Source organism: Dreissena polymorpha, chromosome 15, assembly GCF_020536995.1.
Source record: "Dreissena polymorpha isolate Duluth1 chromosome 15, UMN_Dpol_1.0, whole genome shotgun sequence".
Classification (NCBI taxonomy): Eukaryota; Metazoa; Mollusca; class Bivalvia; order Myida; family Dreissenidae; genus Dreissena; species Dreissena polymorpha.
The window spans coordinates 11,257,815-11,271,961 of NC_068369.1; the positions used below are offsets into that span (position 1 = coordinate 11,257,815).

General features: G+C 33.1%; 1 protein-coding gene across 5 annotated transcripts in view; it reads left to right on the plus strand.

Moving 5' to 3' along the window:
* LOC127859974 (uncharacterized) overlaps positions 1-7,919 on the plus strand; it is a 43,847-nt gene extending 35,928 nt beyond the window's left edge. For all 5 annotated transcript variants that reach the window (XM_052397636.1, XM_052397639.1, XM_052397641.1 and 2 more), the window contains 5 exons: positions 5,143-5,242; positions 5,461-5,622; positions 5,886-6,043; positions 6,221-6,439; positions 7,074-7,919. In XM_052397636.1, the coding sequence (XP_052253596.1) occupies positions 5,143-5,242; positions 5,461-5,622; positions 5,886-6,043; positions 6,221-6,439; positions 7,074-7,504 (1,070 nt within the window). In that variant the 3' untranslated portion in view covers positions 7,505-7,919. The remainder of the gene's footprint in view (positions 1-5,142; positions 5,243-5,460; positions 5,623-5,885; positions 6,044-6,220; positions 6,440-7,073) is intronic.
* The last annotated feature ends 6,228 nt before the right edge of the window (positions 7,920-14,147 follow it).

Genomic DNA, 14,147 nt, shown 5'->3' on the forward strand with positions numbered 1-14,147 from the left:
GCAAAAATAATGCAGATGGTTAGATTATGATAAGTGCAAGAAAAAAAGAATAACTCTGGAGATAATAATTGATATGATAATCATTGCTTGACAGAATCACAATTGACCTAGATATTTATTTATGTAGTGATGTATTTTTCAATGAGTGCCTTCAGATTCCAAAAACATATTGACTTAAAATAAATAATCGCCATGGCGGAAATGACTTATCATTTCATGTTCATGAACCGGTTTTAAAATACTTTGTAGACTTATCTGCTAGGCGGTGAGGACTTTTAGACCACCTGATAAACTTCAACTATATTTGCCCTAGTTCAGTAATCGACTAAAGATATGCTAACATAATACTGATGACTGATGAGTCTGTTGTGTCTTATATTCTCAATGCTACTTAAAATATTAAGTCCATTTCAAAGTTTAGACTAATAATAAGCAAATTCGTTAAATTAATATCCCCCGCCAAATAAATTTTGATTATTGATGGGTGCAGAACTAACAGAAAAGTTTATTTGAAGGGTTGTACCCTTATCCCACTTATTTAAAAGTTACAGCATAAAAAGACAACAACAATTGGCAATAACTCTTATTTAAGACAGTGTAGGGTTATAGATTTTGTGCATGACACCTCTCCTTATGATATCTTAACATCCAGTTAATTTCATCTTAAAATTGTGTATAGTATCTGTGATATAGTCCTGAAAAGTAACGTCAGACTGTTCATGTCACTTATTCTCATTGACAATTATACACCCATGAAATTTCATGTTGAAATCTTGTATTAATAGTTTCTGGGATATAGCCCTGAAAAGTTACATCATACAAAAACAACAAAGGGCAATAACTCTTATTTAAGAAAGTGAAGGGTTATGGTTATTATGCATGGTTCTATAAATGAGATATAGCCCTGAAAAGTTACATCATAAAAAAAAACAATAACAAGAAAGGGTAATAACCGTTATGTAAGAAAGTATACGGTTATGGTTCTTGTGCATTGATAATTATACACCCATGAAGTTTCATGTTAAAATCTTGTATAGTATCTGAGATATAGCACTAGTTACATCATACAAAAACAACAAAGTGCAATAACTCTTATTCAGAAAGCGACGGGTTATGGTTCTTGTGCATGGCACCTCTCTTCAGCTATATTTATACACCCATAAAGTTTCATGTTGAAAACTTATATTGAGTTTCTGAGATAAAGCCCTGAAAAGTTTGTGAGTGACTGCACTGACAGACACACCGACGGTACGTTTAAGTATATTTAGCGTACCGGGGGTACATTAAAGTATACTTCAAGAGTACACGGGGTACTTTAAAGCATTACCCGAGCCAAACCGACAATTACCAATCAAGCTTATTGACAAATAAATAAATGATGATAGTGGTAATTATGATTGTGTGAAATATAATACAATAGTTTTCCTGAATTGAGTGTACATGTGAATTAGCTAAAATAATGATAAAAACACTGATTGGGATTATACATTTCTGGAATATATATATATAATCTGAAAATATTTTCTTAAATCAATGTTATATCTTTGTATTAAAACACTGAAACACTCATGACTGTAAATTAGGCATTACCATATTTCTTTACAACGTAATGCATGTACATCATCGATATATATAACATTTAAAACGAAAATCGTTTTAAAATTCAAATGTTTGCATGGTGTTAGAACTACTGTTTTGATATCTTTGTTGTGAACAACGTGTTTAGGTTCAACGTCCGAAAAAAAGATGTCCGAAAATAGCTGCAAGCTGTTAAAACGCGAAATTAAGTTGAATTGAAACAACATTGCGTTAAATATTATTTTTCATCAATCTGACATTTTTCACGGCGACTGATCGGAGAAATCTCACGGGGTACTATGAAAATCGTCAGATTTCCGATTTATGTGACAGATCTCACGATCAAACAATATTCACGCTACATCGGTCTATTTCGTTTCCGTAGAGATAGCTTATGTCGTCCGTTTGAAAGCTTAAATTTGATTGGCTGACGGGTTCAATGGCTTATTCTAAAAATAAATGCTTCTCGAGCAGCATATTGCTGCTCGAGCAGGGATTTTGCTGCTCGAGCAGCATTTAAATGCTGCTCGACCAGTAAATTGCTGCTCGAGCAGCAATATGCTGCTCGAGCAGCATTTTTTTCTGCTCGAGCAGAAGTTAAAGTTTCGACCCCTTTGGTGCGCCATAGTTAAAGTCGGTAACATGTTGGTTACTGGTCGGTAAGCGTTTGTATAAAATTTAGTTAGTTATACCGATCGGTTAAAACCCAGTTAAAACATACCCTGCTTCCCTAGGTGGGTAAGTACAAGTAACCGAGAGGTAACTTACACAAAATGGCCGCGGCGCGCGACATTATAAAAGCTAACCATCGACGACCTTCACAATTTCGACGAGTAAACAACAAATTACAGCGACTGACACTTTATTTGACTTAATTTACAGGGCAAAACGATTTCCGAATTCGGACGACGAATTTAAGGACGCACAGAACGTGTTTCTTATATTCTGTTATCGGTATGCCGTGTGTGATCCGATGCATCAATGGCGCCCGTGTTAAAATCATTTCTCCGAGAACAGGGAACAACAAAAGTACAAACAAAAAAACAAAACACGTTCGAACTAGTATCTTACCTTTAATAATCATTTAAAATCCATAAATAATCCATTTAATTCAATAATTGACGAGTTTGCATCTAGGGCCTTTGATCATTATTTTAGCATAGTTAAATAAAGACCCTAATGCCATCGTATCATTATATTCAAATGAGAACTCAATAAACTTTCTTCTTCGTCGCACGCTACGTCATGTACTCTATGTACATTATTGCTATTAAAATGAACCAGAGCAGTTTATCAAATGTGTCGTGTTCTGAGAAAAATGGGCATAATGTATGTGCTTAAAGTGTCGTCCCATATTAGCCTGTGCAGTTCGCACAGGCTAATCAGGGACGACACTTTCCGCTTTTATGACATTTTTTGTTAAAATGAAGTTCCATCTTAGCAAAAATCAATTTTTGGCGAAAAGTGTCGTCCCTGATTAGCCTGTGCGAACTTAACAAGCTAATCTGGCACCACACTTTACGCACATGCATTATGCCCAGTTTTCCCAGAGCACGACACAAATAATAGCCGTAGGTGAACTCGGTTGCATTTGCAGATTTCTGCATACAAAGATATATTAAAACTTGAACAATGTTTTATTTGTCTATGGTAAATTCTCTTATTGTACAAGAAAGTAAGTACGTTTATTGTAGACATAAGCCAAATTAGAAGAAAAGTCTAGCATGTTACGACGACCATGTATAATTTTTATGTTACATCTAGAACAACTAGAAGAATAGACGTCTTTGTAAGCACAGGTTGTTAGCGTGTGGCTATGATATTAATTAGTGAAAACATCATTTTGAATGATAAATAATCATATTATAACGAAAACTTAAATTTTATGAAGAAAAAATTCACTATCAAATATATATATATAACAAGGTATCCAACTCAAAATCACCCCAAAACGGGGTGCATCGCTTTGAACAGCCATATCTTCATCAATTGTGCAGCGATTTTCACGATCTTGGTCTTATTCAACGCATAAATGAATTTCGTTTCTGGAAATGTATATGTCTTGCAATATTTTTACAAATGCTGCGTCAACTTTTAAGAAATAACACGATACACAACTCGTATGACCCAGTTGACAATGATCATGCAGTCTTTAAGCCTGAAATCTTCACGGAGTAAAGGGCATCTTTCCTACAAAGTTCATGTACCTCGATACCATAATTCCATAAAACGTATGAAAAAACATTATTACCGTTCTTGTCGTTTCATTATGCATCACGACTAACTGTCCAGCGCCGTTTGAAACCTCTGTTTACATACATTTCAACTAACTGACATTTTAAACACACGAGTGATTTCATTGGTCCAATGCGGAGGTGTGTCTTTACAACTGGAGATTTTATTCATAAAGACTGCATGATCATTGTCAACTGGGTCATAAACAATTAAAATAATATTACTGCCATCAACTGTCTCTAATGGCAAACCCTTTCCGATGATGTCGAAAGTTTGATATTGATTCAAAATCCATTATTTTCATTTGGAAGAGCGCATCCAAACATTACTTAAATACAACAGAACCAAGTGTGTGGTTTTTGTTGAGACGAATGCAGACATTACCACAATACATATTTGCGACTAAATTATGAATGCGATATATAATACACCCCCTTTTATTTAAACTATTAAAACATAAGATGATTCTTTAAAACCAATGAAGAAAACCGCTGACGCCGTTCATAAATTTACCAATTTGATAGATAGCTCTGGTTCGAAACTTCATTCTACACTTCCTTCGACATCTTATCTCTGCAATTATTAATGCTTACTATTATACTCAACAATGGCAAACGTCAACAGTCGTGAGCCTTACCTTCACATCGATTCTTTTTCTGTCGTGTACATCTATATTCGTCTATAGTATCATCTATACGAGTATTTTAAGAATATTTACGATCGTATTGTTGATCAAGAAAGTAGAATACACCTTGTAGATAATATAATTATATCAATAACTTATTGGCTAGAATGTTTGTGTGCATTTTATTATACTTGTAAATTGAAAACTATTTTACAGGAATACGAGGCAAACAAAACAAACGCATAAACGACTTCGGTGATGATACAATATATTTAATGTTAAATGACGAAAGATGATAATTAATATCATCAGAGTAAAAAATCATTTCTCACATGAGTTAATACTCTATTGAAACTGTTTATTTGATTTGTATTTTAATATTTTGTCTCATTTATCATATAAAATTATCATGAATAATTTAAGGCAAATAACACATGTACATATGTAAACTTAAAAGTGATTTTTTAATCAATAATCTTTTCAATCCGATTTTATGCTTATCCGATTAGGATGTATTGTTTTAGGCTACTTAAATATATACGACGTTTACAGAACAAAATGATCTTCCTGCGTTACATGCATGCATCTATGACACAATTAATTTCAATAATTAATTCCAGTTTTCCGATTTTTCCAGAGCGCGGCTCATATTTGAATAATATCATTTAAATATTTTAACTATATGCTTATATCTAAATTATCAGATTTAATTGAAATGGAAGACGAAGAAAAGAAGACTATGGAAGACGAAGTAAAGAAGACTAATGAAGCACTTCTTAGGGAAATTGCAGATTTGTGCAAACGGTAAAATAACATTTGATTGTTATCATGTGTAACGTAATATCGATAACGTAACACCTGCCTAGCGTTGAAACTGATCACATGACTTTCCTAATGAAGAATGTTTCTTTCAGAGATATACAATGTATGCGTCATTCTTCATAAAGACAAAAAAAATAAAGTTAAATAAAACTGTTTGCAATAAGTTGATATCCGTCTGTTTTGTGTCTCGTTTATAATAGAGAAGACAGAAAGACACCTGAGGTTATTTTACTTCTTGGAAGCACTGGTGTAGGAAAAAGTTCGATGGTTAACACAATCATCAAGGCCTTGACCGGAAAATATTTCTACAGAGCTAGGTCTGGCCGAGGACTTGTAGGCTCAGTTACGCTTACGTTTGATTGGTATGTACGAATGATGATTAATCAGGAATGATACTCATAATTAAGATGCAAATCTTCAGATGTCTGTTAAAAAAATAATATCCAAACACTTCATTCCGATTGCTATTTTTAGTTGGATTGTTTCAAATACATTACCTTAAACACATACACTAAAATAAAATTGTCTCAATAAAAAAATGCACAAGTTTTAAAAAGAGAACTGTATGGTTTAGTTTTTATTCAAAATGTTGGTTCAAGACCGGTAAATAAATGTTTTGTTATAGGTTTGACCACTGTGGTATTGCGACGAATGATTTACAGAGTTTACAACAAAAGGTCATTGGAGATTGCTGGCAACAATTACCAAACATTATTGACGCGGGTGGAATGGGAGGAAAAGATTCACCAGATATTCAAGAAATATTGGAGGTGGTTTTGGGAGGTGTGTGCTTATTTCGATTAACATCTTCATATACCCATGTTCGACACATACAACTCATTACCATGCAATACATATGTGTCAATGAAAGTAAAATCGGTAACCAGCGATATTTTAAAACAATCTCCATAAAGTTGCGAGTAAAAATATCGACTTTAATTTAAACGTTTTATCTTTCAGGATTCATTCCACCTGAAACATCTATAACGCATTTACAAAAGCTCCAGAGCGATAATTATGTTGGATATTTGAAAGATAAATACAATAATTGTCGCAAGGAATGGAAGGTTACGAAAGTCGTGTTTGTCGCAACTTGCAGTCAAATGCTTCCAACTGATTTGGTAGATGTTCTTCAAAGAACATTGAAAACGTTTGATCCCGAGACTGGGTTTCTGCATTGTAAGCCCTATATTCGCTGTGTTTACATGAAAAGCTATTAATTTAATATGTTTATTAAAACACGTCTATTTATTCTTCACTCATTGTGTATATATATATTTATATATAAATATGTTCTATCGGATGTCCGCTTTGTTAAAGTTTTACATTTCCACTAAATACATCGTTTTATTCGAAGTGGTCTATATCATTGTCTGAGTTTAAATCATACAGGACAAAGTCAGCGAACAATATCGTTTTGCTTTATACACTATTCATACTTTTAACTCGCAAAAATTTGATATAGAAACACACTAGGTATAAGACCCTTAATACATTTTAACCTTTACAAAATACGTATCATGTATCATGTGCTCGTTTTACTTTCTTTGCATTTTTCAATTTGCACATGCTAATAGATTGAATTAAACACTTGGCGCTCAAGTGACCCAGCGTCATTGATAAAAATATGTTGATACAGACGTTTAATATTTTCAAACGACAAAGCATGTATTCTCAAATTGATACCATGAACCGTTTTCGATTTATTACAAATATGTAGCATTTTAAGTGTGACTGAGTATTTATATAATCTTAACAATCCATAGGAGTATGCGTCATTCTGCTGGTCTTAATATACTGTTTTTTATATCAGACGATGTCGACGTATTCATAGTCATCACCAAATGTGATTTGGTTCAGGGAATGAAGAGATTCCCGAAAGCAGAATCTAAAGAAACAATAACAGCGGCTCAGTTCAAGAAAACAGAACAAGAGATTGCCAATGTGTTTAATATCAAAGGAGTTCAAAAACACACCAGTATTAACTGGATGAGCTACGTCGGTGATAGCGAGGATGATCCTGATATTGACAATATCGCCCTGCAGTTTATCAAGCAGATGATGCAACCAAAGCGACAAAAGAATCGAATTAAACTTGATACAATGCCATTGATAATGAGATTTAAACTAATGCTGAAAAAGTTTAAGACGAAAACGCATTTTTATCAAATGTGTGCATTGATTGTTGGCATAATTGCAGTCGTTTATGTCTACATTGCAATATCTACTCCATTGAAGATTTAAGCTTAAGCGTCTGACGAACTTTGAAAAGGACTTCATTCACCTTCAGAGACATGTTTGTTGTTGATTCAAAGTGTGTAAATGTATACAAAATATCCAAATAGTTAACATAAGATCAGAGCTACAGATAAGCTTTTGGGGGTACTTGGGTAATACCCTTCAAAATAAGAATGAATTGGGTAATGGAAAACGTGATTGGGTATCCAAAAGTATGATACCCGCTCATATAAAAAATAATTGGGTATTTGTACCAAAACAAACAAGAGAATTGGGTAATTGCAATAAATGATTAATTTAGCTCCTCAAAAATGTACCTACATAAAGTTACTGTTATGTAATTAATTGCAGTATAATAAGGTTGTTCCATCTTTCTGCAACCAGATTCAACAATGGAATTTCGCAACCCTCTCTACTCTCATCGAATGTGTTTCTACTTGTTTTTGTTCCAATATGGACCAGTACTTTCCTTTAGGAAACACAACACATCCCATCATAGGGGGCTGGAACGGTGTTTGGATAGTATAATATAGTGTATTTTGACCGAAAACTCCCAAAACCAAAATTAAATATAATAATAGTAACACGGGTTTCAACTCAATTTTTTGACAGCCATCAATCAGAGTCCGGTTTCATTGCCAAAAAATAATACAAATGAACCACTTTGGCATTTAGACGTAGCTAAGACATAACTCTATCAATAAACAATAACAACTTTCAGCACAATGCAGAGAACTTAAACATATCTGATTGATGGCTGTTAGAAAATATTTTTTTTTAGTTGAAACCCTTGTTACTATTATTATACTAAAAATTATTTTTTGGCATTTTCGGTCTAAACACTTTATTATGCTATCTCAACACCGTTCCAACCCCCTGTGCACCCCATCAACAAGTTCATCTAAAATACTACCGCAGATGTCCACGGAACAAAACATGGAGTTAATACGGGCAAAAGCCCGCGAAGCGGGCGTTGACCGTTCATACATATGGGAATTTAGACATAAAATTACATAAGAATATCACATATGGATACGTCTCAAAAAAAATTGCCACACGACATATATTTTCGCGATGCTATTTATGACCTTGAACAAATCAAAAACACTTCGACATATGCTAAATCACATGTAAATACATACCTCAGGAAAAGTTATATCAATGACATCATAATTGTGTAGCGAATCGCACTAAATATTCTCGCATTATTTGTTTTTCTTCGCAACCGTTCCAGAATTAAGTAATTACTCAATTATCTCCCCTGAATGCTCTTCTTCAGTGGGTATAAGCCGAAGACTGGTTCACTACATATAGTAACAGTCATCACCGAACACAATTTAGGGGAACATAACCCGTCTTTAATATATTGCCGAATCTCGGATTTCTGTCGAATTTATTTGCTTTGATCTTTTCGATATCTTATTGTTATTATTATCCTGACAAATCACAAACGCTTGTTAAAAACTTATTTGTTCTAAACACTATAGTTGGCATCTCTATTCTTCCAGTATTATCGCGGTATTTCAATAACGACACCCTACTGTTTATGTATCAGAATTTGTGACGCATTTTCCATTCGCTCTCAGAAAGAAGTTTTACGTGTGATCATGAGCAATATTCTGGTAAGTTGTCGTTGTTATCCACCAGAAACACATTTATTCTTAAAATTTGAAGATATTCAGATCTAACTTTTTAGTCTTTTAGCTTTAATTTTTAACGTATTTACACCTCGTCTGCTCGCACTTTACCGATATCCCGAAAGGTTACATATCACTATAATTAGTTTAGGCCTAAAACCACAAAATCCGATACCGTTGGAATTTTCATACCACAATCTTACGTAAATTTTTTTCCAGATTCGAAATCAACAAAAAAACAAGACATTTATAAATTGTCTGCATTATTGATCAAATTTTAAGATATTTGTTGGTTTTCCGTTTTTAGAAGCTGTTCTGCCAAGGCAAGAGCTGGGCATTATGCAAGCCATTCTATCCAGCAAAACTGACAGTTTTGGTTTACAGAAATCAACAAAGGAGGGATTCCCGAACTATCAAAATTTCCAAGCCATACACACAGTTATTATCTGTGGTGATCTTTATTGGTTCTGTTTGTTTACTTGGGTGGAACATGTGTGAACTTTTATAGAACTTTGAAGTCTATATATGTCTATCTATAAACAAAAATCAGCTATGGTATAATAAGATCAGATGTGCAAACAATGTCAAAGGGTCTTTAAATTAACAATTTGAAGGCAATTATGCTGAAAAAATATGAAAAGTTCCCATGCAAATTTTGTCTGTATATCGACAATTGTCTGCCGATTATTGTCAAACTAGTAATACAAAACTTACCACAAGTATGTAAAAGCACTAAGTACCTGTGATCATTTTTAGTAAGATAGTGTAATTCTAAACAGTAGCAAATAGCTTGTTTAGTAAATGCATAATGCAATTAATATGATTTCCGTTCTATTGTGTAATTAATAAATTGGTTGTTACTTGCTAATCCATGATAAATGTTTTATGGCTAGTGCAAAACCAGCAATGTTAATTTTTAAAAGGTAATACAATAACACCACTTTGTAATTTCATATACGTAAATATTCTTGAAATGTAGGTTGATGAGTTTTACTTATTTTGTAACTATTATTTTATGTGCAAATAAATGATGTGAAGTGTTTTGTATATCCACACAATACCACATATCTTTTTATATATGTACTGTATTATGTGTTATTTGAATGTTTAAATAAAAAAATATGGATGATATAACATGATGCATTCTAATATTTGCATTCAAATTGTAACTAAAGAGCTAAGTGTATGCAGTTTAGACTGTGATTTTAGAATTGCTACAAAATGGCTAGTTTTTTTAGTGGCGACACAATTTAAACTATTCAACAATAGTTTGCGAAAGAAAATTAGAAACCTGCAAGATACCTGTATTTATTAAATATTTTAATTGCGAAACAAGTATGTTGTTATGCTGTTACACATAATTATACATTGATAATAAATAAGAAGACAATTAGTGGTGTTAACGTTTCCCAACAGTAGAAATCATTCTTCTGATGAAGTCAGTGGTATACAGACGAAAGCTCCAGGTATGTCTTTCAATACGTAGTGTGTGTTATTTGGCAGTCTAAAACTTATTGGATTAAAAAAAATCCTGTCAAATTTGTCAATCAACATTGATTTGACACATCACATGTACTGTATGCTAAATGCAACTGCTTTAGCAAGCTGTCAAGTTGAATTGCGACATTTGATGAAACAAACTGGTTCCTGGGTAGGACCAGTACTTAGTGTCTATATGACGTACCATGACGTCGAAAGTCTACAAGACCTACTAGGTAGAACGAGAAATGTACTTCGACGTACAATTTTCACCGACACTTGAGTGTTAGCCAATCAGAAGACACCTTACATCTGTTGCTTTTAGAGATATTTGACAGTGAACATAAGTAATATTATTATTTATACCAAATTATGCGACTATCGACCGCTTACTCATAGATATTGTGCGAATTTATTAAATATTATTATTATTATAATTTATACCAAATTATGCGACTATGGACCGCTAACTCATAGATATTGTGCGTATTTATTGACCTGGCGTGGCGAAATTTAACCTCTGACTTATGCAAGTTATGGTTATCACAAAATACGACCAACAGGGAGGTTATAATACATTATTTATCCCGTTAATGCTTGGTAACTGTTTGGTTACCGTTGGGAATTTCCTACATAGTAATGCACTGGACGGTCGTGATACTCCGCCCCGCATGATCAATAAATACTCACAATATGCTGAATAATTTTAATTTTAAAAAGGTAACAATTGAATCTTCTTCAAATTTGTATATAATCTATTTAAATGCATTAAATACTTGAAACTTCTATGTGTTGTTTTTTGCCATTCTGATATTTTTATTCATTTTGTCCTCAATTAAAAAAGAGATTTTAAACATTTATTATGAATAAATCTGAACGAAAAGCGGCTCGTCAAGAGACTAGTGTTTTGATTGGCTGTTCAAAAAATGTGTACGTAGAAGAATAAATATGTATATTGAAGTACAAATTGTACTTTGACGTACAAATATATACTTCGAAGTGTATTTTATATTTATGTTGACGTACAATTATTGTACTTCGACATACATTTCTCTTTTTAACTTGTAGGTCTTCTTGACTTTTAACCCAAATGGTACGCCATAGTATGTCTTTAGGGTTATCTAAAGAATGCTCCCACTTAAGAGATCAATACAGAGACCTCCCAGTGACTAAGCCAGTTAGCAGACACCCCATCCACTATACCACAGACACCGAACCAGCTATAAATTCCTGTGGCTAGAAAACAAAAAAATATAAGATGCTAGATCTTTAAGCTTGGAACATGTAACTTGTTTTAAGATTGATTTTTTTTTTTGGATGCATTGCTTAATTATTGCAACAATTATAATATTTTGAACACAATCATGTCAATATATTAATTAAAAATACATAGTTATCAAAAAAACTTAAAAAGCTTTTGCCCGTAAATTAGGTAGCACCTATAATCATATTAATGTCATTAACTATGCCCTTTGCAATTGTTTTAGATTTAGAATTTTTTTTATCACGGCAAAGGAATCTATATGTTTTTTTGTATTTTTTGCGGAACTCTTCGTCTGCCTCGAGACGCCATTTTGTTTGACTCGCATGTGTTATCATCTAAACGATTGGTAAATACATGTACGTTAAAACAAGCGCTTGTCGATTAAGACTCGAGTCAAAACGGCCAAAACAAAACGGGATTTTTCATTACGCATAGAAGGCGGCTCGAATTGGGTATCGGCGATTTGTTTTGCGTACCGGTACGCACGGATTTTGAAAAAATTGCGTAGCCTACTATTTTTGATTGCGTATTTACGCAAATGCGCAGCTTATCTGTAGCTCTGCTTCTGGAAATAGCTTAACTCAAACAGGCCATAAAGTGCATGTACTTTATCATGACCCTAACAGCCAGTTTAAAGGCGTCTTCATTAATCAAAACAATGCTTTTTCACTTGAAATCTATTGAAACATAACTTTAAACACTCAGTTGCGGAAATAGTATGCGTTCATGCTTCGATAAATAAATAAATTGTATTTCTATGAATTTTCTGGGACGTAAATTGAGTCATATTTTTTGTCCGAAAGATGTCTGGTAATCTTATTTTATATTCTAAAATAACCAAACGGAGAAGCTTATATTGCAAATATAAAAGTTCTAAATCGAATAAAACTTCTTTTCAGTTAGTCATTAATATAATAACCTCGTTGTTTTTTTTAATTAATTTATTGAAATTTACGGTTTTATGATTCTGTGTGAGCGCATTGATGCCTTTTTATAAAGTCTTTTTAATAAAGACTGTAATTACTGACAAATACATATTGGATAGAACTCAAAATGCATGTGCAGCAATAGTGAAGTATCAGTTTGTGGCCAGCTCAACATACAATATATAACTGCATGCTAACTGTTTCGCAATGTCAGATGTTCGCTTAACTAAATTTTCGCCCATAGGCTGTTTCATCCACTTCTTTTTCCGCGATTGTTATTACCTTAAGTATTAAAGTTCTGGCATTATGGCCATATCTTCCATCGCAACACCGGATTATTATCTATGACAAAGGCCTTTAAACAACGAAATTATGAATTCCAAGTTTTCTAAAATGTTATGTTGTTATTTGTTCTTAACTGGTATTGGTGTGTTTTTTTCCGGTTGTATTCATAGTTTTGTTTAAAAGTACACTAAAACTTATTAATTTGTATTTTGAATAATCGGATCAAAGGTTAGAATGTTAGTTTTATACAGCTAGAGCTATACTGATCGTTTGTGTTTCGATGAAATGACAATCAAACAATCATAAAAGCATCACAAAAAGTTGTACACCCAATATAATTACAACAACTACGAGATAAACATGTTAACAAAACTTAAGGATATGTCATACGAGGGAAGACTTAAATTTATTAAACTACCCACTTTGAAATTTCTTCGACTACCGGGAGTTATGATAGAAACATACAAGATGTTTAACACTATATATGACAAACAAACAACAGGTGGAATTTTAGTTTGAACAATAAAAACAACTAGAGTTCACCCTTTAAAACTCATAAAACACATATGTACATGTGACGATCGCAAGAACATTTTCTTAAACCGTATTGTAATCGTGTTGAATAATTTAAGTGAGATTGCTACAGCCAAGAACACACTGAAATATTTAAAAGACACCAGGGCCAATATTGGAGTGATCATCCTATGATGTATGACTATAAACGTAAATATAACATAATAATAACCGGAAGTAACACATTGAGATTAGTTACCAGTGAGGACAAAGAAGATGCCTCTACAGAGGTTCCAAATACTTTCGGATGTAAACCAGCTAAGGCACCTAAGGTAACCTAAATATGCATTCATTCTTGTAGCCTAAAGAAAAAAAATCTGATCTCAAATATTCATGAAATATTTTCGCAGTTTTATCAATACCTCTTATGCTCACGACGCGAATTATCGATGCGAAAAATTGTGAATTTGTGAAGTTTTGAAACGTTTATAAACCAATAAGTGCAAACAAACGCCATACGTTTGTGTAATGGCAGGTCCAGTATA